Below are 26,929 nucleotides of genomic sequence, written 5' to 3'. Positions count from 1 at the left end.
TGCTTATGTTATATAGAATTCTTTCCCCTAAATCCCTTCCTCATCCAATCCCTTCCCTTCCTTGGTTGAACTTGATGGATAAGTGTCTTTTTTCAACCATATAAACTATGATACTATGAAGCCCCTGCAAACATGGACAGAAAATACAATAGATCTACAAAAACAGATCAGAAAAGTATTATATATTTTTTGGGTTTTAAGAAATAATTAATGTGAATAAACTTTAAAATGAGTAACAATGAAAAGATTCTAAGTAGTAAAGCATAAGCCTAAATTAACATTTGTATTCAGAGCTTTCCTTGTCTTTCTCATAAAAGTGTTTTCAAAAATAGTGATGTTTGCAGCCTTATATATTGATATTGAATATATCAGGATAGTTTCCATTATAAACTGAAGTAAGAAGCAAGTCGACACATACAGCATTAAATGGGAATGGAATACATATACAAGTTGCATCAATACTTGAAGAAAATTGCACATCTAAGGAAATAGTGTATCCATGGTTATTTATTACACATTGGCTTGTGATTTATCTTCGCTACAGATTCTGTTCAGGTCAGGCAACAGATAATAAACACATTTATTCACAGGCCCTTCAATAATACAGATTGTTTGGATTTTAGAGAGAACAACAAAATTATTATTCATTACTATAGGGGCAAAAAAGTACAATACATATCAATCAAATATAAAGCTTATATTATCCATAACCCAAACATAGTTTTAGAAAGATCAAAACTAAATGACAGAATGTGTTGACAGGTTTTATTAAGACAGCTTTATTTGGGTATTCAAAGGTATGGTACAGCTTTAAAGTACATTCAGAGCTACATTGCAGATAAATTTTACATCAGAAAAATATACATGCATGTGTTTAATATTCTGAACATTCTTTGATTCCCCACAATTGCATTTTCTCTATTGTAGTCACCAGAATAATAAAACAGCACGTCCCCTAAACTAAAAACTTACAGTATAACTTCTAGCAGCTGATCTAGTGAATATTTGTTATTCTCATTAGCAAACCTGTGGAATGTGTCTCTCTTTGTTGTCTAGTCGCCTCCCCCTTATTCTGACTATCTTTATGTGACCCTTAGTGCTCCCAGTGTATACTTAATTTTTTTTCCTAGTCCGTAAATGATATCTGTGGGTGTGTGGGCTCGCCCCTTCAGTGTTTTACCTCTTATAGTTTTGAGAAGGACATTTTAAAGTCCGTATCCTGAAATATACAGTCAAAAGTGTTTTCTGTCATTTCACCCACCAAGTGTAATAGATGCCTATCTATGAATGATTTTAGCGGCATGTATGAAAATTCCTGTCTAGGAGGTATGGGGGATCTGAGATCATATCTTTGTGTTACCTCCTCCAAAGTTTTGGTTCTGTATCATGCATCAGCTGACCCAATGTATCTATCCCCTGTCTCTTTCATGTGTCAAACAGTTTACTAGAAATATCCGCAGGGAATTCCGCATGCTGCCATAAGGGGATGTGTCTAGAAACTAGATGTGATAGCATAATTTGGTGTCTCGCAGCAGAAAATGCTTTTCTCTAGGGGGCATTTTAGCAAATGCTGTGTGTAGGTACGCTGCTCAACTGAATGGGCCCAGTACTGCTGCCTCTAACCTAGTGTTAGAAAAGTAATCTGTCTGTATAACCCAGTCCCTTATGTGTCTACAAAAGCATCCCAAATTGTAATCTTTGATGTCTGTTAGATTTAAGCCACCCATGCTTTTGTCAAGGGACAATTTTGCTAAGGATATGTGAGCTCTCTTGCCCTGCCACAAGAACCTAACAAAGGTTTCTAATCATGCTGTTCCCGAGTGATTTAAGGTAGGTATATGGAGCTAAGATATTCACGTGCCATGCTGTCAGTGTTTGGGTCTGTATCCAAGTGCGGTCTTCCTCTGTACCCTGGCTATATTAGCTAAGAGTCTCCCTGACTTTTTGCCCAATATGAATAGTTCTGCTTCAAAAAAGGCCCCTATGAAACTGCTACATCTGCTCTAAGGCCCTCTCATGGGCTGATTTGGCTTCCTTGCAGACATTTAGATTCTGCTCTCCTGGCTGCTGTAGGTACTTACTATAAGCTAATTGAAGTTTCTGACTGGTATGTTTGTATCTCTCTTGAGCTTTCTTTTTAAGGGGACCCACTTCGCAATAATTTTCCTTCTCAAGGCCATCTTGGCCAAGTCCTTATTTAGTGTCGGCGTGGATTGCGATGATGAGAATTCAAACTCATATTCGGTCCACCAACCCTTCAGTCATAAGATGAACTGATCCTCTTTGGCTAGATATACCAGGGATTTCCAGATGTAGCCCTCCCCTTAATATGGTTTTCAGCTATATTCTTAGCTATTGGTGCATGGTCTGATATTATCAGTTGCTCAATATCTATATCTACAACTTTTTGAATTAGCGGTTCACTAACCAGTATGTAGTCTATATGGGACCATGTGTGATGTACCTCAGAATGAAATGTATACTCTCTACCGTCGAGGTGTAGATGCCTCCAAGCATCTATAATGTTATGATCTGTCACTGTCAGGTATACCTCTGGGTTGGACACTTAATGACTTCATTACATCATTCAATGTGAGTTAATGTTATTGATAATTATTATTGATCCACCTAATGACAAAGTTGCATCTTCTTATATACAATAAGGGAATATACTGTATGATAGGTTTATTTTGACAAAGACAACATCTAGGTTTAGGAAAAAAATAAAAACTTTAAAAAGACTATATGTCTATTTGAAAAACTGTTAATTTTTTTGGTTGAAAAGCTTTACAAAAATAAAAACAAAAAAGTCTCAACTGAGACAAAAAAGTCTCCAAAAGTAGAACAAAAAAATGGAGGTATTGAGAGAATTTATTTGTCTTAGAACACAAGTCAGAAGATCAGCTTTTTCGTCTTCTTCTACTTTTAGCACGTCCTGCCTTATATATTCTTTAATAATTTCCACCATGCAGGAATAAACAATATTGTTACCATTAAATCACTCCCATCCAGTGTTTATACAGACATGTATAAAATTGATTCCTTGTTTTGTAAATCAGCGTGATTTATTAAGTCATTTTATATGTATAACATACATTAAGTAGACAGTTGGTTTTGAACTCATCACTTAAACATGATTAGAATGACTAAATTACTTGTAGCAATTTCTTCAAATTTCATAAACAGCATTGTCCCCAATCCTATAAAGAAAATAATAAAACAGAGGTTTAAAATAGCTCATATCATAATCTTATATTAATTTAAACTTTAAATAAGATTTAAGGGCCTCCTGCATAAAAGTTCTTCATAAACATTTAAATTCTTCATAGACAACACTTAATGTTTTGAAATGGCACATTTCATTTGTTTTTTCCTTCATTTTCATTGGTGTAGAATACATCAAATACATTAAAGAATATAAAAAAATGATGGTTAATACCACCATAACTTATTTAAATATTTAATAAAAGTATAGCTAATGCTTAACCCCTTCCCGCCGCGGCCCTTTTTCGATTTAGCGTTTTCATTTTTCACTCCCCACATTCAAAAATCTGTAACTTTTTTATTTTTCCATGTACAGAGCTGTGTGATGGCTTATTTTCTGCGTAACAAATTACACTTCAAAATGGTGGTATTTAATATTTCATGCCGTGTACCGGGAAAAAAATTCCAAATGCAGTGAAGTTGTGTGCCGTATTCTTGTGGGCTTGGATTTTACGGATTTCACTGTGCACCCCAAATGACATGTCTACTTTATTCTTTGGGTCGGTACGATTACGGGGATACCAAATTTGTATAGGTTTTATAATGTTTTCATACATTTAAAAAAATTAAAACCTCCTGTACAAAATTTTTTGGGGGCATTTTGCCATTTTCTGGGGCTAATAACTTTTTCATACTTTGGTGTATGGAGCTGTGGGTGGTGTAGTTTTTTGCGTATTTTGATGACGTTTACAATGTTATCATTTTTAGGACTGTACGACCTTTTGATCACTTTTTATAGAATTTAAAAAATTTTTTTAAATGGCAAAAAAGTGCCATTTTCGACTTTGGGCGCGATTTTCCGTTACGGGGTTAAACGCAGTGAAAAACCGTTATCATATTTTGATAGATCGGGCATTTTCGGACCCGGCAATACCTAATGTGTTTATGATTTTTACTGTTTATTTATATTTATATCAATTCTAGGGAAAGGGGGGTGATTTGAATTTTTAGGTTTTTTTATTATAATTTTTTTATTTTAACTTTTTTTTTATTTTTATTTTTACTATTTTTCAGACTCCCTAGGGTACTTTAACCCTAGGTTGTCTGATCAATCCTATCATATACTGCTATACTACAGTATGGCAGTATATGGGGATTTTACTACTCATACATTACCATGTGCTGACAGCACATGGTAATGAATGGGTTAACCCGAAGTAGCTTCGGGTCTTCGTGAGACCCGAAGTTACCATGGCGATGGATCGCCGCTCCCGATGACGTCACGGGGAGCGGCGATCCACGGTAAGATTTGCCGGCGGCGATCAGCGGTAAAACACTGGGTGTTACCGGCTTGCCGGTAAGCCTTTGCTGCAATATGCAGCAAAGACTTACCAGCTATGGAGAGGGCTCGGCCCGCGAGCCCTCTCCTTGTACCGGGACCCGACATGTGACGTACTATTACATCACATGTCGGTAAGGGGTTAAGGTGGTGCCCCACCGAATAATTCACTCATAAACAGACCACATCGCCCACTTCATTTTTAAGCTCATTCAATGTTTATCAGATGAGTATTATCAGATACTATCACATATAATTGTTATCACTTCCAGTCTCTTTTGAAAAAGGGTTTCACAACTTTTTGAGATAATTCACATTTTATTCCAGGAGATACGGGTAGCCTGCCAAACTTATGAAAATACTGTAGAAAATGTTTTATTTTAGTTCACACAATTGATAAAATACATTTCATTAAAGGGCATCTATCAACCAGGATGAAGGATTGTAAACCAAGCACATCCTGGTATGTGCCCCCGTGGGCAGTATCTGCTCTTACTTTAACATTGTACGCCCTGGTTTTTATAAAAAAAAAGGGCTTTTAAAATTATGCAAATTAGCCTTATGGGCTCAGTGCACTAAAGGTATTAATGGAACTTCATTTGCATAATTTTAAAGCCCTTTTTTTCTTAAAAACAAGGGCATAGAAGCTTAAAGAAGAGCAGATCCTGCCAGCTTTGAATCACACCAGCATGTAACGTGCTTGGTTTACAATCCTTCATTCTAATGGTAGATTTCCTTTTTTAGATGTGGCATAGAAACTGTAGTTATATCTAAGAATAGAGATCTATTTTTCCAGACATATGATGAATCCACTTACTTTTCTAATATGCCATTGAACAAGACACAAACAGTTGGTTGAAATCCACCAAAGGTAATCATTTCACAAGTATGTCTCCAGAAAAGCTAAAAATTTTAGAAAAAAAAAGCTTTAATACATTAATATATACTTACGGTATATTCTATCAACATTTCAATTTAATACCCAATCATGAAGGAAAGACATGCTACATTATAACATCGTAACACTGTAATTATGATGCCATTCTTAAAATAATAGAACATCTGCTGCAGTACACAACTTTGGTAGTAGCTAGTTAAAGTAAGTAAATGTCAAAAAGCAATCTTCTAAATGCAAAGGAAAACTGATGAATGAGATTTGGTAAATCAAATTATAACTAGAAAAAAAACAACCGTTTTCATTCATTCTGGGAAATGTAAGGGGAAAATTGAGACTGGATAACATATTGTTGAACAGCAAAATTTATGTGATTACAAATGTACTATGTTTTTGTCTTAAATATTTCTGCATGGGAACAGATATGAGTTGGGAATTTAGTTGACCCAGAATTCCTCTGTAAACCACCATATTCTAGAGCTAAATGTGAGGCCATCTATCTAATAACTAAAACGTGCCCAAAACTAGCTAATGAAACAGGACAGAGATCACAAGCACACCAGCAGAAAAGCAGAACTGCTGAAAAATAAAAAACAAACCAAGGGAATAGAAGTCTAATAATCGAAAAGTTTAGGTCAACATTCTCGGGCTGAGCCCTCTCCATACCTACTGGGCTTTTGCTGCATTTTTCAGCAAACAACCAGTGGTAACACCCGTGGTTGTTGTCGACACTGATTGTGGGTCTTAACTGTGTAAATGCCTCAGGCAAAGAAAGCTGCTGGAGGCATAGCCATCGTGGATTAGTTAGCCATCCCCTGTGAAGTCATTGGGGGGCGGCGATCGGTTGTCATGACAGCCTCAGGTCTTGCGAAAATCCGAGGTTGTCTGGTTTCAACCTATTCATTACAATGTTCAATTTGCACATTTTAATGAATAATGTGGAAAATCTCCATATATTCTGCCATAAAGTAGTAGTAGTCGAAAAAAAGTAGCAAATTTTGGTGCAAACCTATGGCTGCCCCTGACTAGGCATACTGAATACGCCTTTTGAAGCCTTTTTGCGACTTTTGCCTTGAAAAGTTGCAAATTCACTAAAGACCAAACGCCACAAGTATCAATAAGGAAAAACTGCTTAGATACATCTGACAAGCAGAAAAGCCAAAAAAAGTCCCAAAACACAGACAGACAATGCTGGACACATGTTCCCCAGTGTCTCCACATTTAAGAGATCTTGGACTGAAAGCCCACTCAGCAGTGACGAAACCTCTGATTAGCAGAAAGAACAAAAGCCTAGACTCACCTTTGCTGTATGGACATGTTGTGGTCCACAGTTCATTTTAGTTTTGAAAGCAAGTTTAATTTATGTGGAGAGGAAACATTATGTTCATCGACAAACTAGGACAGACTAAACCCAAAATATGTAAAGGAGTCATTGAAAGGCGGAAGAGAAAGTGTCATGGTTTGAGGGATGTTTTCTAGAACAGGAGTTGGACCTCTAATATAGCTACATGGCAGAGAGAATGCAAGTGTATATCAGAACCTTCTTGAACAACACATGGTTCCTTCCTTGCATTCTTCACTTAATCAACCAGCAATTTTCATGCAGGACATTGCCCCCTGTCACATAACAACAAGGGTAAAGCAGTTCCTTGAAAAAGAAAACATTGCAACAATGAAATGGCCAGCGCAGATTCCTGATCTAAGCACAATAGAAAACCTTGGTGATCAAGTTATGACCAAGTAACCTACAACAGTCAAAGAACTGTGGGACCGACTGAAAGAATTGTGGACCAAAATCACACTAGAGCAGTGTGACGGACTATTGATGTCCTGTAGCTGAAGATATGCTAAAGTCCTTCACAGCAAAGGCCTCTATACTTCAGAAAATATACATAGAAAATATAATCTTCTGTGGTAAAGTCATTGCTGTTTCTAAATATGATCATCACAGTTTTTGCTAAATAAAGGTTATATGTTGTTATTGTTGAAATATATACAGTATATTGATATGTTGAAATTACTTGATAATTTTGTAAAACACTGTTCTAGTGGTATGGTGACAAAACATTCATAAAATGTTGAAAAATGTAGATTACATTATTTCTGAATAAATCAAGTGATCATACATTGCGCCCTAATTCTGATCTACAGTGTGCACCATTGTACGCCACTGGCACATGCACCAATTTAGCTAGGTGCCATGAGACAGTAACTCCTCTGCTCTCCAGAAAAACCCCTTCTACACATCTGACAGATGTCATCACACAGAACTAAACGGGTCATAATCAGACAGATTTACCAAGCTGTCTGAAAGTCTGAATATTTCTAGTTGCCTATGGCAACCAATCACAGTTCCCCTTTAAAATATTCATGGGAACTGGTAAAATGAAAGCTGAGCTGTGAACGGTTGCCATGGGCAACAAGAAATATTCTGACTTCCAGACAGCTTGGTAAATCTGTCTGATTATGACCCCTTTAGTTCTGTGTGATGACAATGTAGTTACATTATCAGGGTACAGGTTTATGTACAATTTAATTTAGCTTCTGAACATTCACTAGTATCTGACACATAGAAAGAGAGTTGAGACAGATTAGAAATGATGAAATCAATGAGATGCATATTACACATTACATTCTCAGCTCTACTATTACAGGCATAACATACACAGCTCTTCTACACTCACCGGCCACTTTATAAGGTACACCATGCTAGTAACGGGTTGGACGCCCTTTTGCCTTCAGAACTGCCTCAATTCTTCGTGGCATAGATTCAACAAGGTGCTGGAAGCATTCCTCAGAGATTTTGGTCCATATTGACATGATGGCATCACACAGTTGCCGCAGATTTGTCAGCTGCACATCCATGATGAGAATCTCACGTTCCACCACATCCCAAAGATGCCCTATTGGATTGAGATCTGGTGACTGTGGAGGCCATTTGAGTACAGTGAACTCATTGTCATGTTCAAGAAACCAGTCTGAGATGATTCCAGCTTTATGACATGGCGCATTATCCTGCTGAAAGTAGCCATCAGATGTTGGGTACATTGTGGTCATAAAGGGATGGACATGGTCAGCAACAATACTCAGGTAGGCTGTGGTGTTGCAACGATGCTCAATTGGTACCAAGGGGCCCAAAGAGTGCCAAGAAAATATTCCCCACACCATGACACCACCACCACAAGCCTGAACCGTTGATACAAGGCAGGATGGATCCATGCTTTCATGTTGTTGACGCCAAATTCTGACCCTACCATCCGAATGTCGCAGTAGAAATCGAGACTCATCAGACCAGGCAACGTTTTTCCAATCTTCTACTGTCCAATTTCGATGAGCTTGTGCAAATTGTAGCCTCAGTTTCTTGATCTTAGCTGAAAGGAGTGGCACACGGTGTGGTCTTCTGCTGCTGTAGCCCATCTGCCTCAAAGTTCGACGTACTGTGCGTTCAGAGATGCTCTTCTGCCTACCTTGGTTGTAACGGGTGGCGATTTGAGTCCCTGTTGCCTTTATCAGCTCGAACCAGTCTACCCATTCTCCTCTGACCTCTGGCATTAACAAGGCTTTTCCGCCCACAGAACTGCCGCTCACTGGATGTTTTTTCTTTTTCGGACCATTCTCTGTAAACCCTAGAGATGGTTGTGCATGAAAATCCCAGTAGATCAGCAGTTTCTGAAATACTCAGACCAGCCCTTCTGGCACCAACAACCATGCCACGTTCAAAGGCACTCAAATAACCTTTCTTCCCATACTGATGCACGGTTTGAACTGCAGGAGATTATCTTGACCATGTCTACATGCCTAAATGCACTGAGTTGCTGCCATGTGATTGGTGGATTAGAAATTAAGTGTTAACAAGCAGTTCGACAGGTGTACCTAATAAAGTGGCCGGTGAGTGTATATCTCACCTTTAACACATACTGTCAGATCTCCTGTGCTTCCCCCTCCCCCAGATAAAAATCTTATCTGTTTGCAGCTTTACTCTCCTCATGAGCTGCCCTGCATCTTAGTATGCCTAAGGAATAGTGTGAGTCTGAAAACAGCCCTGATATTTATAGTAAGGGAATTAAGAACTTGTTTTCTCAATTTTAAACATCTGTCTATTTAGATATCCGTCTAGGTAAATTTTACTCATTATTTGGTTGATAGATGTAAGTCAGGCCTGCAAGCTGTGAAATGGTAAACAGATTAGAAGGTGCCTGGAATTACGTCTGCTGAAGATATATTAAGATAATAAAAATCAGCATGGGATTTATTGACACAGCTGACACCTATGTAAGTTAATTATTTTTCTATGTGTAATTAAAAAGACCATCAGAACATTTCCTAGGAAAACTGCAGTGCAGAGTGTGTGTGTGTGTGTGTGTGTGTATGGATCAAGAGACGATATACAGTCAATATATGTCCATGACACTATAAAAAACACAATTAAGGCAAGTAGGTTTTTTATTGTAATGTTAGAATTGTGAAATGAATTTGCAAATGTATAACTAAAAGTTGAATAAGTATTTGTTCTAAAATAAGAAATATGCAAATATAAAAAAGCTAACAATAATCTATGATGTGGAGAATGTTTGCATTAGATACTGTTAAGGTAATAGCAGCAGTGGCTTCCACATCTTCCATAACTACTGAAATTTTGTGGATATGCTTTAGCTTATTGTCGTGTTGCTAGATTATATAAACTTTGAGCTTTAAGCAACTGATGAAATTACAGTATATCATCATTGTTGAGGAAAAAGGATCTTAATATGGAAAATATGTAAGCTCAACCAGTAAGAAGACATTACTTTCTCAGTGCTTTATATTTACATATACATTCTATTTACTTTCCAAGGAAATCACAGTCGTATATGAGCCCATAGAAATGAATTTGTCCATTTCCTATCCTGTGAGGAGGGATGCAAATATAAAGGTGGGTGATTGAGCAGGGGGAAAATATGAAGTAAACAGAGAGACTTAGTTCACCCCTGATTGCAGGATAAAATTGTAGTGGAAACATCACAACAATATTCCACAAATTTTCAATTTCTACAATAGGAATCATAACTGAACCAAATTAATGAAATAGCTTTTCAACTGTATGTCTTTTTATGTGTAATTTTTAACCCCTTAACACCGAAGCCACTTTTCACCTTCCTGACACGGCCCATTTTTTCAAATCTGCCCTGTGTCACTATAAATGGTTATAACTTTGAAACGCTTTGAAACATATCCAAGTCATTTTAAAATTGTTTTCTCATGACACATCGTACTTCATGTTAGTTGAAAAATTTTGGTGGTATGTTTTGCATTTATATATGAGAAAATCAGATATTTGGTTAAAATTTGGAAAAATTCTAGATTTTCAAACTTCAAAATGTTCTACTTTTTCCGCACATAGTCATAACAGCAAAAAAACTTAATAACTAACATTCACCAAATGTCTACTTTATGTGGACATGGTTTTTTATGCATACTCTTATTTTTGTCGGATGTTATGGGCCTTTGAATGTTAAGTGCAATTTTTCACATTTTCATAAAAAACGCAAAATCCTGCTATTGAGGGACATGCTCAGGTTTCAAATCACTTTGAGAGGCCTAAATAAAAGTAAAACCCCATAAATTACTCCATTATAGAAATTACACCCCTCACCATATGTAAAACAACTTTTATGAAGTTTGTTAACCCTTTAATTGTTTTACAGGGGTTAAAACAAAATCGGATACAAATTTGAAAGTACCTGTTTTTGGGCTAAATTAATGTGTTTTTCAAAAAATGTACAAATTCTCAGTGGATAAAATACCAAAACGCTCCAGAAAATTTGATACCCAATCCCTCCCACGTATAATAATACCCCATATGTGGTGGTAACCTGCTGTATGTGCACAAGCCAGGGCATCGAAAGGAAGCTGCGCCATTCAGAGCAGATTATGCATTGTCATTTTTTATTGGCTATACAATCTTTACTTTTTTGGCAATTTGGACATATAAGGGCTTATTTTTTGCGACATGAGATGCACTTTACAAATATTTCATTTTAATGGGTCATTAGCTTATTGATGAGATTTTATTAACTCTTGAATGTATGGGTGAAAAGAAAATTGTCAATTTTGGTTTCCTTTCTTTTTGTACTTTTTGGGGGTTGTACACCGTACACTAAAAATATTATAATATCTTTATTCTACAGATCACTACGATTACGGTGATACCTCATTTATATAGTTTTTCATTTATTTTTACAATTTTACTGGAAAAAAACTAATATAGAGGAAATCTCATTTGTTTTTGCATCGCCATCTTTACGGAGATATAACGCTAATATTTTTTGGTTGACAGAGCTGCTTTAGGGCTTATTTTTTGCGTGTTGAGTTGTTCTTTTCAGTGATACCATATTGGCATACATAACTGTTTTTGATCACTTTTTAGAACATTTTTGTGAAGAGATTTTAGGAAAAATGTACATTTTTGGCGAGTTTTTCGTGTTTTCTTTTTACGCCGTTCACCGAGCAGGTCCAGTAATGTTACTGAATTATTGTACAGATTGTTACGGACGCGGTTTTTCTGGTGGTTTTGTGTTATATTTCTTTATTAGATATGTATAGGGAATGTTTGTGTTTAGGGGACTTTAACTTTAATTAATTAATTATTTTTATTAATAAATGTATATATGAAGTGTTTTTAACATTTTTTTTACTTTAACATGTTAGCTTGAACGTTCAAGCTCTTCTTCACATAATACAGTGTAATACAGATATATTGCACTGTATTATGTGACACACTAAGCATGCTGCGCATGCTCAGTGTGTCACAGCTGGGTCATGCCAGGAGGCAGGACCTGGCTCCCGGAAGAAGCTGCATATCCCCGGGGCACTGGCAGACCCCGGGGATGACATCGGAGGTTCGGATCCCCCCAGTAAGGGCCGCGCGGGGGGGGGGTCTGATTTGGCGCATGGGACCCTTGCACGCCACGGTCTTGTGTGAAAGGAAACTCCGATCGGGGGTACTAGAGACTGGCACCCCATGCTTCTGGTACCGGCTCCGTGGGTGTGCATCCCTGGAGTAGAGTAAATGTAACTATATGTACTTGGTTCACATAATCTAATCCCTTGACATCAGTCTTTTTACACTTGAGAAAGGGGTACTCTTCCCTGAAACGCATTGTGATGTTAAGACTTTTTATTCAATAAAATCCTGTTATTTCCCTTATGTGTCTGAGTGCGCCACTCGATTAGATCGCAACCAGATACGGTACATTTAAGCACACTTGGGTGCAGCTTTTCTATGAAGGGGTGTTGTTTAGAAAGAAGGGGCAAAACATATGATAAAACATTGTGCACTAAGAACAGGGTGAAATTTTTGTGTATTTTAAGACATACATCAAGTAGGTGTAAACCTAACCTACTCATGCTAAAGATGTAATATATTTATTCTTCTGTATCAACCATTTTGATAATTCCAGTATACTTTAAATATAAATTCACAGTATTGGACAGTATTAATATTTCTGTCCATTTATATCCAACGCTACCTCTTAATTTATAGATTTTAAGTTTCTTGCTATTCTGTTTTCATAGGATAAGTAATGGTTACTTAATAAGCATAAGTATACTACTTTATGTCCAGCAAAACAAGTCCCTTTTTCTTCAAAGCATATAATCTATTTATCAGAAAACTCCACCAGACAACAACAGCTTCTGTGTTTTCGCAATGGAGCTTTGGAGAGAAAGATCTAGACCACATTTCCACAGATTGCCCAATTATACATTGAGGTTGACCAGCTTTATCATATGCCAGGTCTCCCTGTTGGTTTACATTTGTGTGTAGTCCACACTTTAAAATGTTTTTAATATTTCTGTGTTGTGGTGTACTGTGGTACAAATAACATGTGTTTACTTTTTACTTTTGGGTCTCATATCATACTTCCTTTTTTTTCTTTGTGTATTTATAATTGATCGTTTTCTGTATGCTTTGATGGTTAGTATATTTACATTAGTAGTGCTAGTCCCTTGCTCAGATTTACAATTATACGTTGATGCTAATTTAAAATTAATGTGACTAGAGGCTGTTGAGTCGGAGCGGCATAAAAAGGCATCCATGCCATCTGCCAGTAGTGACAGCACTGGATGTCATGTAGTACCACACTGACAATGTGTGACACAGGTCTTGTACGCTAAACATTCTATATGGCCTCAGAAACTGACAGAGACCCAATAGGTTCCCCTATATGCAGTCTCCTAGTTAAAAACAGAGACAAGTGGAGTTTAACTGATAATGCTTCAGGTGTAGGATTTTGTATGACGGAATAGAGAACTCTACTTTTTGTAATATAATATTAGCTGTCCAAATGTGTTACAGAATCTACACTTAACAATATGGTTATGTTGTCCAGGTCAGAAACTGTTATGGTAGCACCTAAGGATTCAGATGTGACATTTAATAACTAGGACCATGAGATATTGACTTTTATGTAATATTTTTTATATTGTTAACCAATTATTTATGTATTGCAGATTATGAATGCTCAGTAAATGGAGTTGTGGGGAGAGACACTAAGCTGTAGGTTACACTGTATGTCTCTGGTTTCATGGGAAAGAGGTCTGAAAGATAAAATCTGAGGACTACAAAAAAATCACATGCACTTAGGACAATGCTATATGTTACATTGTGAATGATGCTAGGCAGCTCATCTACAGCATAAACATGGGAATGTGATGCCAAAAAACTGTATAAACTATATCTATCTTTATAACTGTCTATACCTGCGCAACTTAGCACGGCCTGTTTCCCCGTGAAATTGCGCAGGCGCGCGTGTGCCGGAGAGCTCGGTGACGTCAACGGCTCTCCAGCACTTCAGAATCCAGCGTGCACACGGCCGCGCCGTGCCCTAGTGCGGTGCGCCGAGATATAAGTTAATATAACTTATAAATCGTTGATAGGGGCTTTATCCTACTAATAAAACTATGCTCCGGCACCAGCTCACCTTGAGCTGGTGCAATGTATATGGGTGTAAAAACTACCACTTTTAAGTGAGGTGAATGAAATTTTAAATATTTAGCATTAAAACCCCCTATAGAACCAACTCATTTTCAAATCTGCACCCCTCAAACTATCAGAAACAGCTTTTAGAAAGATTGTTAACCCCTTGAGTTTTTCATAGTAATTGAATCAAATGTTCATTTAGCCCTAACATTTTCTCTTTTCCAAAAGATAAAAAGAGAAAACCCACCAAACAATTTGTTATGCAATTTCTCCCAAGTACAGAGACCCCCCATATGTGGGCGTGACTTGTTTTATGGGCGTGAGGCGCAGAAGGGAAGGAGGAACCTGCAGCTGCCAGGATTTTAGTTTCCTCATTGGCCCATTTTGTAGGCTATAAAATTTTTGCTTTTTTGTTATTGAGGCCATGTGATGGCATTTTTTTTTTGCAGGACAAGATGCTTTTTCCAGTGTTACCATTTTGGGGTTGGTATCCCCTATTGTTGAAAATTTAGGAACTTTTTTTGAGGTCAGGAGTAGAAAAGCATCAATTCTGGATTTTTTCCTTTTTTTTTTTCGTGTAAAGCCTAATAATCATATTATCTTTATTCTATGGGTCGATACGATTACGGGGATACCATACATGAATATTTTTTCTTATGTTTTACTAAATTTACAATCATTTTTTCATCGCCGTCTTCCAAGTGGCATAAAATGTTGACATTTTTGGCTACAAAGCTGGTTGATGGTTTGTATTTGTGGGACATGTTGTGCTTTGCAACAGCATCATTTTAGAGTACATATGTTTTGTTGATCACTTTTTATTGCATTTTTTCTGAGATTCAATAGGTAAAATTCCTAATTTTTGGAGTTTTTTTTTTTACGGCATTCATCGCACAGGCTCAATAATTATTTACTTTGATTCTACTGATTGTTACGGACACGGTGATACTATACTATATATGTGGGATTTGTGTTATGATTTAGACTTTTTTGTTAGCGTTATATTTCTCTTTAGATGTTATGGGGCTTATGGACATTTTTATTGATTTATTACTTTATTTTTTATTGAAAAACTTTTTTTTTAACTTTTTTACTATTGGGACATGAAAAAGCAATCAAAGGCATAGGCTGACACCGTGGGGCTCATTTACTAAGGGGCCGCGGATCGCATTTTCGTTGGGTTTCCTGATGATTACCGCTTTGCGCCGAATTGCCCTGGGATTTTGGTGCACGCAATCAAATTTTGGCGCATCGGCGCCGGCTTGCGCACTGCAGAAATCGGGCGGCGTGGCCGTTGGACAACGTGCTTGATTTAACAATTAGAAATGTGTCGCAAGACACGCACTTACAATCACCGGGAGGAAGAAGGTGTACTCCGGCGGACCTCAAATTTAACAAAAAAAACAATGGACCAATTGTCAGGCAGGGTTTGTTTTTAAAGTGAATACAAAAACCGCCCTGGGACGGCACAAAAGAGCCCATATCCTGACAATAAAAAGTGGCAGTTAAAACTTAGCTTTTATTTTTCAACTAAAGTATAGAATGTAGAGTATAGACTGACACTTGGTGCTCAAAACAAGAATAGTAGCTTAAAAGCACAAGTGTCCTAGATGAGGTGGCCTTTGAATATAAGGTCGCATGTATAACTATGTAGTTATATCGGAGTAGGGCTGGAGAGTCAGTCCCCTATCGGGGGGGGGGGGGAGGGGGAATGGGTGAACACCCTAACCAATACAGGTGATAGGTAGTAGGTAAGATGTTGAAGAGGATAGTGGTAGCTAGTATTGCGAATATACAAACCTGAACGCTATGGGTTATTATCATTTAAACCCATGCGTTGATTCCTGTGGTATGGGATCAATTAGATCCCAGCCTTGTACAGAAATCTATTGTGGTGACCACAGCCCACGAGACCCTAAACCTATCCAGCCAACAGACCAAGGGTATCACCTCTATATAGGTGATACCCTTGGAGATCGAGTGCCCAAAATGAGACCCAAAAACCATTAGCTTTTCCCAAACTTTAAAATAGCAGGGCACTACTTGGACTGCCTGAGACTGCAGGAAGATGCCATGTCTAGCAAACTCTGTGCCTGGGAGACAGCCCGTGTGCCCGCAGAGATGCCTCCGAGTGCCATCTCTGGCACCAGTGCCATAGGTTCGCCACCACTGCTCTAGTGGAATCTCTCTGAGGGGAATGGGGGATATTAGATAAAAAGCTAGTTCATGTAATACTGCTAGTAGTAAGTGCATAATATGTCACTGGTTGAAGCTGACCATTCTATCTATGGAAGCATTGAAATAGTTCTGGAAAAAGGACACATGTAGAAGTACTGTAGAAATTACAAATAACAAATATTTATATGCTCTAAAAGCAGCATTTAAAGCATTCCTATCCTTTGATACATTAATCAATAGTTTATGCAATGATACTATAGTTTCAAATATATCTTATTCAATAAAAGAGATTTGAAAAAAAGATTTGTTGCATTTAACTCATGACAGAGGGTCATTGATGCCTGAATGTCCAATCAATTTTTACAGCTTTTATGAACTTTTTAAAAAAACAATATCTTTGTAAAACTTTACTTTAACTTGCTATTATAGTTTTATTATTTCTTTTCTTAATAAAATTAACCGATAAATGGCTACAAATGTGAAAGAATATGCTTTTTTGACATTTTTCCAATTGAAGTTTCATTTAATAAGTAGTTAATCTGAATAAACTTTTACCAAAATGTGTTATACATATGTGCAATGTAATTCCATCATCCTTCTGCAAATTGTAAGCTAAGTTTTTTCTGCAGCTTCTTCTTTATTCTGCCTTCATCTGACAGGCTGTAGGGGGGAACTCCTATATCTCCTGAACCATGAAAGTTACAAAAACAATCTGGTGTCATATTAAACAGGGGAATCTGTTGTCATTGCTGCCTTGTATGTATGTGGGGTGGGGAAGGAGATAAGGGACAGGTGTATACACTGTATAAAAATGAACTAAGTTTGTTATTCACATGCTACTTTTCCTTTCTACCCCTTCCCATGCCACATGATTGGAAAACAGTCTAACTAATTCAAACTGCCTCTTATTGTAATACTTAAATTTTATTCTAGCAATATAAACATCCATGAAATATAGTCAAGACTTAGATGTTTCAAAATAACATTGGAAAAAGGTAAAATGACTTCAGACAAAAATGAATTGTAACAGAAATGTGTGAATGTAAACATCTGCAAGCGGTTTGTGTTCATAGAAGTTTATAAATTGAAATATATGAAGCAAAGGTGAAGTTTTCTTTTACAAGGCTGTCTGCAGGCGATGGTAGCTTTGTAAACATAATGTAGACTGCAGGCATATTCAGACAATATTCAGTCCTTGTATTTCCAAAGAACATTGTTATACCTAATAATTCCACAGTGTTTCCTGAAGGAATGGATTATAGAAACATGCAGATATTTCCTTTGATTTGTCTATCTGTTTATGTTGCATTTAAAAACTTGAGTTTACATAATTCACCATGCACACACTACAATTATACTTTAGTGTACATTCATCATTAACCATGAGTGGAAATTATGAGCTGAATTATGGGATGTCTGAGGTAGAAATAACACTATGGAATTATAATAGGAAATTTGTCATATGCCATATTATTCCAAGACATTTTACTAAGGCGTAATTCTATACACAAAAAAGTGACTGTGTTTTATTTACTGGTGACTTCTGCAGGGAAAATGTCTATATGGTACTTACACCTCAAGGCAATGTCCCAGTACAGAACAGTGGAAATGAGGAGCTTGCCTGCGAACCCTTACCTGAAGAATTTTAAGGTCATTTAAAGTGGTTGTCCGAGAAGTTAAAAAAATATATATGTTGCCGGGAGGGGGCTTCATAACAAAATAAACATATACTTACCTCCACTGTCCCTCCCGGTGTCCCGTGCTGCTGTCTCTCTGGGCCATTACCTGGTTTATTTAAAGGGGAATGGAAGCTCAGCTGAGTTCGGCTTCTGTACGACCGTGGTGGCCGGCCATGCCCACCCATCCCCATATCTCAGTGCATGATACGCAATGGGAAAAGGGACGAGTGATCTTGGCCGGCCAAAGCCAAACTCAGCAGGAATTTTGTGCCCCTGTAAACATACAGGGGCACGGAATGGAGAGATGGCAGCAGGGGGAATCGGGAGGGGCTGTGGAAGTAAGTAAATGTTTATTTTTTTATGCAGCCCCCTCCCACCCACATATAATTTCTTTTAATGTCCCAGACAACCCCTTTAAGAGGGGGCTCAGTCATGCTCAGTTGGGGAATATGAAAACGATGCCTAATGAATGGTCAGATTTTGTTTTTGGGATCATTTTAATTCTCGATTTTGCAGGTATGACTTCCCAAATAAACACAGCAATCTTCTCTAAATTGTGTATTTTGACATGCAGAACATAAATTATGAGCATTGGACCTACCTAATGATGTCTAGAACATCTGTCCAGTGACTGCATAGAATAGATTAACCCCTTCAGCAATTCCTGTTAGAAATATGTTACAGTAAGAAACAAAGGATAATTCTGTTGGTATAAAACAAGAACAATGTTATATTTAAATGTTTCAGGAAGGAGTGTGTCTAAAGTCCAAATGAATCTCTTAACAAAATAAAAGTCAAATACCAAGTTGATAACTTCAAGATAAAATATCCAGATTTCAGTATTGGCAAGTCTCCCACCTTTCAGTGATGGAAATTGTCCATTAAAGAGCTAAAACATCGGTGTCCCCTACTTCACAAAAGGAGCCTGGGCATCTCTTGTGAAGCAGCAGACACCAATACAGCAGTGGCAATCAGATTGGAGATTAACTGCCAAAGTTTCTTTCTTTTGGAACACTTTTGGAATTTGTGGGAAAAAAATAGACCTACGAGCTTGCATCACATTTATCAAGGGTTTATAACACTAGTACACCTAGTGTGACATCGGTATTTCTAATATAACAAAAGGGATTTTTGACTTCCAAGGAAAATAGAAAGGCATAATTTGCCCCATTTTATGGCATAAACTAAGCCAACATATAGAAGTGCAAAGCTGAGTTTTCACCACTTGCTGCACAAAGCCATAATAGTACATTGTCAGATGACAAGGGAAGCATGGACAGGGCTCACGGGTTCGGGTTTGCAACAAAGTCCCTACGGTTTTCGTAAAGCCTTTACGGTTTTCGTAAAGCCTCCACTGCCAAGTGGACGGTGAACCCTTTTAATGGGGGTGATGGGCATTTGTGAGAGGTCTCCCTTATGAACCCGTGCAAAGTATTTGGATACTGCCGACAGAGTCCAAGAAGTAACTAAATTTTGACTAGGGGAGGAGCTTGTAATATGTTCTGCAAAATGTACTTTTTTTAGCTTTTCTTTTGTACTGCCAATGTATTGTAAGTTACAATAAATACATGTTATTAAATAAACCACATAAATGCGATCACAATTTGTGAATGCATTAATGAATATTGTAAACTTTGTTTGTGGTTAATGATGTAAAATTAGAAGTCTTAGTTACATATTTGCAAGTTTTGCAGCAGGAATTTTCACAATTTTCACCAATAGAGCTATTGGTTTTCATAGATAAAACGGTATATATTTCTTGATGATTTCTTGATGATATGTATGACATCATTATAGTCTCGGCTGTAAGCTGTCCTCAAAGTGACAAGGGAAACATGTGAAGAGATTTTATTCTTGTTCTTTTTATTATTAAGTAAATCTGCGTGGGATTTACCCTAAATGGATTTATATACCCTTGTAATATTATGTCTATTATAACCACTGTCTATGAGTCGTTTGGTAATTTGTTGGGAAGTGGCAGAATACAAGACATAGTTGGAACCTATATATCTTGCTCGAGTAATCTCCCCTTTGGGAAGATTGAATGTTATATGATGGGGATGGATGGCAGCTGGTGACATCTAATATCATATTGCCAGAGGTAGCTTTACGATATACATTAGTTTGTATCTGTTTGGTATTACAATCCCCAATAAGAAAAGAAATTTCATTTTTGGCCCTTTGATATCATTTGGCACTTTTAAATCATTAGAATTTCGATACTCAATGAAAAATGGAATATCATTCTTATGTCTAGACCAAATTATCAAACAACCGTTGATGAAATGTCCATAATATGTACATATTTGTTAAATAGATTATTTTCGTGTGCATGTTAGGGTTTGTGGGAGAGCTGGCGATTGCAAAGGTATTATATCAGGTGCGCAAATCTATTGCCATGCACTAGTTGGATGCTGCCCCGCCGAGAATGAGGGAAGTGAAGAAATTACTGAATAACAACATATGGTTGGAGCTGAAGGTGTATGTGAAAAGAGGTGGGGTGGATAAATTTGAGAAACAGTGGGGTAAGTGGCTTACCTGTCCGAGGGAGGGGTTCGATTACGTTACCATTATTTCTTTCTGATGCAGTTTGTAACACTATTGAAATGTAAAGATGTAATTTACTCTGAGATATTTGCATTAATAAAGTGTTCTTTGATTTAAAAAAAATTTGATTATTTTCAGTATATGAATATTCATCTTCAACAAAAATGACATACAGACATTTGCCAGGGATGGAGAGAATTTTAATCCCATTGGGCATTATCAAAATAATTGCTGGTTAATAAAAATAATAAAATATTCAAAATACAATTAATATTGTACTGAAGTTGCTATATTTTTGTGAATGATATCTGACAGCTTTAATAGCGAATTGATGTGGAATTGTGGTCTATAGCAAGGTTACATCGCAAGTCATCCAGAAAAAATGTTTTCCCCATGGTATATCTTGCATGGTCTTGAATGTAAACCAAGCACTTTTAGATACTGGTGTGTGTCTCCACTGAAAGGACCCACTTTTCTTTAGGCTTCTTATGCCCTTGTTTTTAAGAATAAAAGGCTTTAAAAATTATGCAAATGAGCTTGAGGGATTCCAGGTTTCATTAAAAACTCTCAGACTCATTGGCATAATTTTAAAATATTTAGTTTAGTAAAAAACAGGGAATGAGAAGCTGAACACAGATCCTGCAAGAGAGAGCATACAACAGTATGTCATTGGGCTTGGTTTACAATCCTTGATCCTGGTGATAGATGTCCTTTAACTGAATATTACAACTCACACAGACAGGTTTGAAGATAAAAACTAAATGAATTTAGTTTTTTGTTGTCACACTTACCTTGAATTAAATCTTTCCAATGTACTTTAAATCTTCAGCTCATGTCTAACTTAAACATCTGAAATGGAATATTAGCAATTTACTAAACATGACACAGTTGTTTACACTTAATTTTTTACAATTTTCTTAAATGTAAATTATTTGCATGCAACTTCAGCTGCAATATACTATCCGACAATTATGCAATATAAAACACAAATGTACTTTATTCTCATCAAAAAAGTAAACCAATCACAGTGACAAAAAGCCAGCACTTAAAGAGTCAACAAAAAGAAATATCTGGAATAGAAATCATTTTGGTGGCCCTAATTCATAGTTTTCATTTCCACAAAATTTTAAGTTAAATAGCTGATGTTAACAAGAGTTCCATTACTGTTATAGTTAATTTTAGTTCTGTTTAGTTCATTGAAATTTAAAATTTTGATAACACTAGTTAATCTTAATTATTGGTTTAAGAGCCTAAAGTCCTATTTGTTATATTCTTGTAGGTTTACTTTTTTAACTATAGGTAACTTAATAGTTGAGAAAATTTAACATTTACTCGCATAGTGAAAATTACATAGTTACTATTAGTGTTACCTGTTTAGCGTTTAGTCATCCTTTGACTCCTGCGACACTTTTCCTTAATAATCATCAGCCATCAAGTCTGATAGTCTCAAAAGAAATATCAGCCCATTAAACTGCTTTCAAGGTTCGTGATATTTAGCACTGGAAATTACAAATAAAGTTTTTGAAGTTGAAGTTAAAAAGCAACATTTGGGCAGTGACACTGATGATTATTGGTAGTAAAGATAAATAGTTATTAAGATGATGCAGTCAACACACTTCTAGGAGTGACAACCAAAATCTAGACAATGATTACAAGTTAAATAATATATTTAATGTTTAGGGTGACTCAGAATTTGCAGGTCTTGGCATTAGGACAGTCTAATAGTGGTAAGTAGTAATCTTACCTCTTTTAACTCCATTACATTCTTACCAGAGACATGCTAGTGGTGCAAACAAGTCAGAGTTTTTGTTTAGTAAGACGAAGCTTATAGAGAATAGTTTAGAAGCCATTTATCTCCCATTAACATCTTGTACATTAGTGTTTTCTAACCGCGTATAAAATAACAGTTTAGAAGATTAATGTTTAATTTTTTTTAACAAGCAAGAGTTATTAAAACTTTTAAATTATTACACAAGATACTTAAAACAAACTTGGGATCATTTAGCAATTTTTTATGTAAAACATTTTAGGCATCCCTAGAAAAGGAAATACATCAGGCATTTAAGGCTACAGTAGAAAGCAAGTGATTGCAAGTTTAGTTTCTTACAAAATGTCAGCTTTATTGACAAATTCTAGCAGACATATTTGACAAATTATGATTTCCTATTTAGAGAAGATTACACATTTATTCTTATGTGATCGTTTTAAACAAAAACAGATTAAAACACTGACAGATTCAGTTAGCTACATACATTACAGTAGCTGATTAATTCTCGACCCCATTAACACAGCATTTTAAATTAAATTTACAAACTGAATACTGAACATTTTGTTTCTTACACGTATTAAAAAAGTCAGTTTAAAACATCCTCTCTACACTTAAATTATGTTATGTTCAAAAATCATGTACCAATAGTTTAGCATCCCTATACAAATGAAATTCCAGGCCTGACATATTGTGTTTTTACGCTAGAGTTTACCAATGCTGTCACACGTTCATGCTTTTAAAAAGTTAATACACCACAATGAACATCAACCAACAAAACATTTTTTCATTTCATGGTTTTCGACAAAATGATCCTGCATTTTTTTCAGTCCATGTTTAAAAAAATATTGAAGCCAATGCTACACCACATTGCAAATACAGAAGTACATAGGGAAACCACAAGCAGTAATCCCCAAGATAAAAATGAACTATTACTTGTCATGTTGCTGTTTTATGCAGAGCCATAAGGCAAATAATTGTCTCTAAAAGAAGGACACAAATGCTGAAGACCTTCAGTATCTACCATATGGATGTTCTCTGTAACCTCCTCTAGTTGTTCTCTGTACTGGTGCCTTTAAACTGGATCGTGATGAGGACCATTCTTCCTGCCCTAAAACCAAGGGAAATAGAAAAAATATATACCCTTTTGAAGCTATTTAAAATTTTATAAAATTTGTTTGCAATCAGATATTATAAACTATTTTGTACCATGTACACTTGGCAATTAAGGCTAAAGTTGCAGTGATTTGTTAGCTATTGAAATGGCCTAAATTACAGATCAACCCAAACTTTTCACGATGATGCTAGGATGCACTCCAATTATTTCCTTTTAATGTTATTAACAACTTTTACATTGGCTGATATCAGGGCAAGAGATTATTTATTTACAATCACTGCCATGTACTAACATGGCTGCAATCATCTCATTTGTCAGCAGATCAAAGCTCACACAAAAACCTAAAAAAATCTAAATATGGTTACTTAATAAATAAGCAAATGTATTCAAAAGTTATTAAAAAGCATCCATGTGGGGCAACTTATGACACTTATATTTCATATTGTCAGCACTGTTGACAATATTGAAAACCTGTTATAATTATATATCCTGAATGTGAGTTAAAAATTATTTCTAGATCTTATTGTTATTCCTACAGAGAAACTTTCCAATTTTGCTGTTTTGAATTACTTTAACTTATTTTGCATATTTATGTTTCCTTTGAGATATGTAATCCCCTTCTTTCTTCACATGCATTTTTTTCACATTTCTTTTTACTTCTCAGCTAGGCTACTTAAGCATTTCTTCATACTTTAATAAGTCAGATCAGAGTCTTATTACAAATGTTCGCCGGCTACTTGGTCAAAGCCAATAGAGCAGTTTGCCTCTGCATTACTGAAGATTGCAATTCACATGCATTAGAAGATTTTATTGTTCAGTGTCTGATTTCTCACAAACTCAAATTTGCTAGCTGCACCCTGGAATCTAATATAAACATTTCAAACTTCAATTACTTTGATAATATTACTAAATTCAGACCAATTTGTTAACACTTCATGATCCTAATTAGCTTTTTTTAAAAATAAAAAACATGAAATAAGCATCCCATTTAACATCCCACAAAGCACATTATTGAAGGACTTTCAGATTTTTTTGAAACTCTGAGAAATACTACCTACCTTTTAGAATTAAATCATACTGTTATTTTTCATGCTTAATTTTAACAAAAATAATGTTAGCAGATGGTATATCCACATGAGCACATAGTGTTACCCTTTTTCAATGTAATAAAGAATAGTTTTCAAGTGACATGAATAAGCAAATCTATCATCAGACTAAGGAAAGCATGGTGTGGAAACAGAACTATTGTTCAAACAGCACAAAAAATATTAAACATAATCAAATAGTAATTAAATTATAATAAATTAGGTGTAAATTTAAAATTCTCTAGTCTACATAGCTTACTATGGATAACATTTTAGTACAAACTGCATGTTGGCACATTTAAGCTAATCCCATTTTTGACAAAGCAGCAACCAATCTCTTTGATGTTTGCACAAATTAAATTTCGTCGACAACCACCAAAATTCAGCCAAACTGTGTCAAAATGTAATCGTGGCACATTCTACATCATGGTCAAATTACAACCCCAATAGTAAATCTGCTCCATGATAATGCTGTGTTTGGTATTCAGAGGAATAAAGCAGACGTCTGTTTTCATGATGGGAACAGTATATTTTTCTCTCTTCCCCTTCTAGTCAACCATAAATTACTCATCTAAAAACTAGTCACCTGTATCGTTATTGACTGATCCTTGTGGCTACACTGACAAATATTTTGTGTGCTATTTACGCCAATACATAGGTAAATCTGCCCCCATACTATGATATCCTTACATTGAAATGTACAGTCTAAGTTCAATTTAGTCAACATAATTATATTCAGACTATAAGACGCACCCCAAATTTAGACATCCAGAAAATGTATTTGACACCAAATAAAATTTCCGGTGGACACAACATATACATCTCTGCTCAATCTATTCATTCACACACACATCTGCTAGCTCTGTTCTCTCTCATACATTCATACACTCTCACACTGCTCTAGTACATCATTTCACTCACACATTGTTCTGCTACAACCATTCACTCACACACCTCTTGCAACATTAACTCACTCAGGTCATTCAATCCATGAGCACATTCAGCACTTCCACATTTATACACACACAGAAAACTCTTCTTCATACTCAGTCTCAGCTGCAACTTCTTAACTGGCCCCATCCCTGGCAGTGTGTAAGGACCTTGCAGTGATGGAGGAAGCATAAAATCAGTCAGAAGCTTCTGTCAATACTCTAGGTACTGCAGTATACTCATGTTTGGAAGAGCAGGGAGAGGGAGAGAGCAGTGCAGAGGCTCTGTCTCGATCTGTCAGCATTTTGCCAAATCTCCAGGACTTACAGTAAGTCTGATCTTTGGACTATCAGGCAGACACTTTTTTAAAAAGATTTGTTCTTGCTATAGAGTTCATCTTATAGTTCAAAAACATGTTATCTAGTTAAAATGAGTATATTTTTGCAATTTTTATAAAAAAAGATAAGAAGATATTAAAATATTTAAATAAATATAAAGTAATTACACTTTTAACAGCTCCGGTAAAGCTAATACAACCTCTTTCAGTTTCAGTATACATATGGAATTTGAATTCATTTTCCTTATTTTCCATTACTAATACTAATTTGAAGTGACATTATTCAGCGAATATCTGACATCTACAAGATTACTTACTGTCATTCATATTGATATGAAGATTAATGGCCTCATGATTCCATACTTTTAAGGAATGAGGCTTCTATTCTTTCATTTACTGATAAGGCACACTAATAAACTAATAATGGGGGGATGTTTACCAAGACATGGCTAGAAAATCTACCCTCATAGAAACAGGCACTGTGACTGTGGTCATCTTTTTATGTTTGATATCCATGGCCTACTTCCTTTTAAAATCAACTTTTATAATTATTCTAATAAGCCGGAAGGGATTTAGTGGGTATTTCCAAAACCACTCAATGCTGTAGATTCACAGGCTGTTGCAAAGAACAGAGGAGGTCTCCCATCACCCTACACTTCCTGCCGATATTAATTACACAGGCAGAGGGAGGATGGAGAGAGCAGGCGGTTGTGTGAGACGTTCTGCTCATTGTAACAGCCTGTGATTCTGGAACTCATTACCATAATCAGACTCATTGGCATAATTGTAAAAGTGCATTTTAGAAACACAGTCATGTTGCGTGGATCTATGCGTAATTGTATCCAGTTTGTCATACTTGATTTTCATGGTAGATTTTTTAAAAAAGACTTCTGA

The 26,929-nt window shown here is 36.2% G+C and overlaps 1 protein-coding gene across 9 annotated transcripts in view; it reads right to left on the bottom strand.

The window, feature by feature from the left end:
- Positions 1-489: 489 nt before the first annotated feature.
- Positions 490-26,929, bottom strand: part of KHDRBS2 (KH RNA binding domain containing, signal transduction associated 2) — a 255,902-nt gene continuing 229,462 nt past the window's right edge. Inside the window, exons 9-14 of one of the 9 annotated variants that reach the window (XM_072142213.1) lie at positions 23,591-23,677; positions 21,593-21,650; positions 20,793-20,852; positions 18,856-18,957; positions 5,361-5,446; positions 490-3,200 (exon numbers count right to left, since the gene is read on the bottom strand). In XM_072142213.1, the coding sequence (XP_071998314.1) occupies positions 21,643-21,650; positions 23,591-23,677 (95 nt within the window). In that variant the 3' untranslated portion in view covers positions 490-3,200; positions 5,361-5,446; positions 18,856-18,957; positions 20,793-20,852; positions 21,593-21,642. Of the gene's footprint in view, positions 3,201-5,360; positions 5,447-18,855; positions 18,958-20,792; positions 20,853-21,592; positions 21,651-22,171; positions 23,678-26,929 lie in introns of all 9 variants that reach the window. The other 8 variants (XM_072142212.1, XM_072142206.1, XM_072142205.1 and 5 more) reach the window with 8 other exon arrangements.

This window comes from Engystomops pustulosus, chromosome 3 (genome assembly GCF_040894005.1).
Source record: "Engystomops pustulosus chromosome 3, aEngPut4.maternal, whole genome shotgun sequence".
NCBI lineage: Eukaryota > Metazoa > Chordata > Amphibia > Anura > Leptodactylidae > Engystomops > Engystomops pustulosus.
Note: the sequence above shows the minus strand (reverse complement) of the source record. Positions and strands in the feature narration are given on the sequence as shown.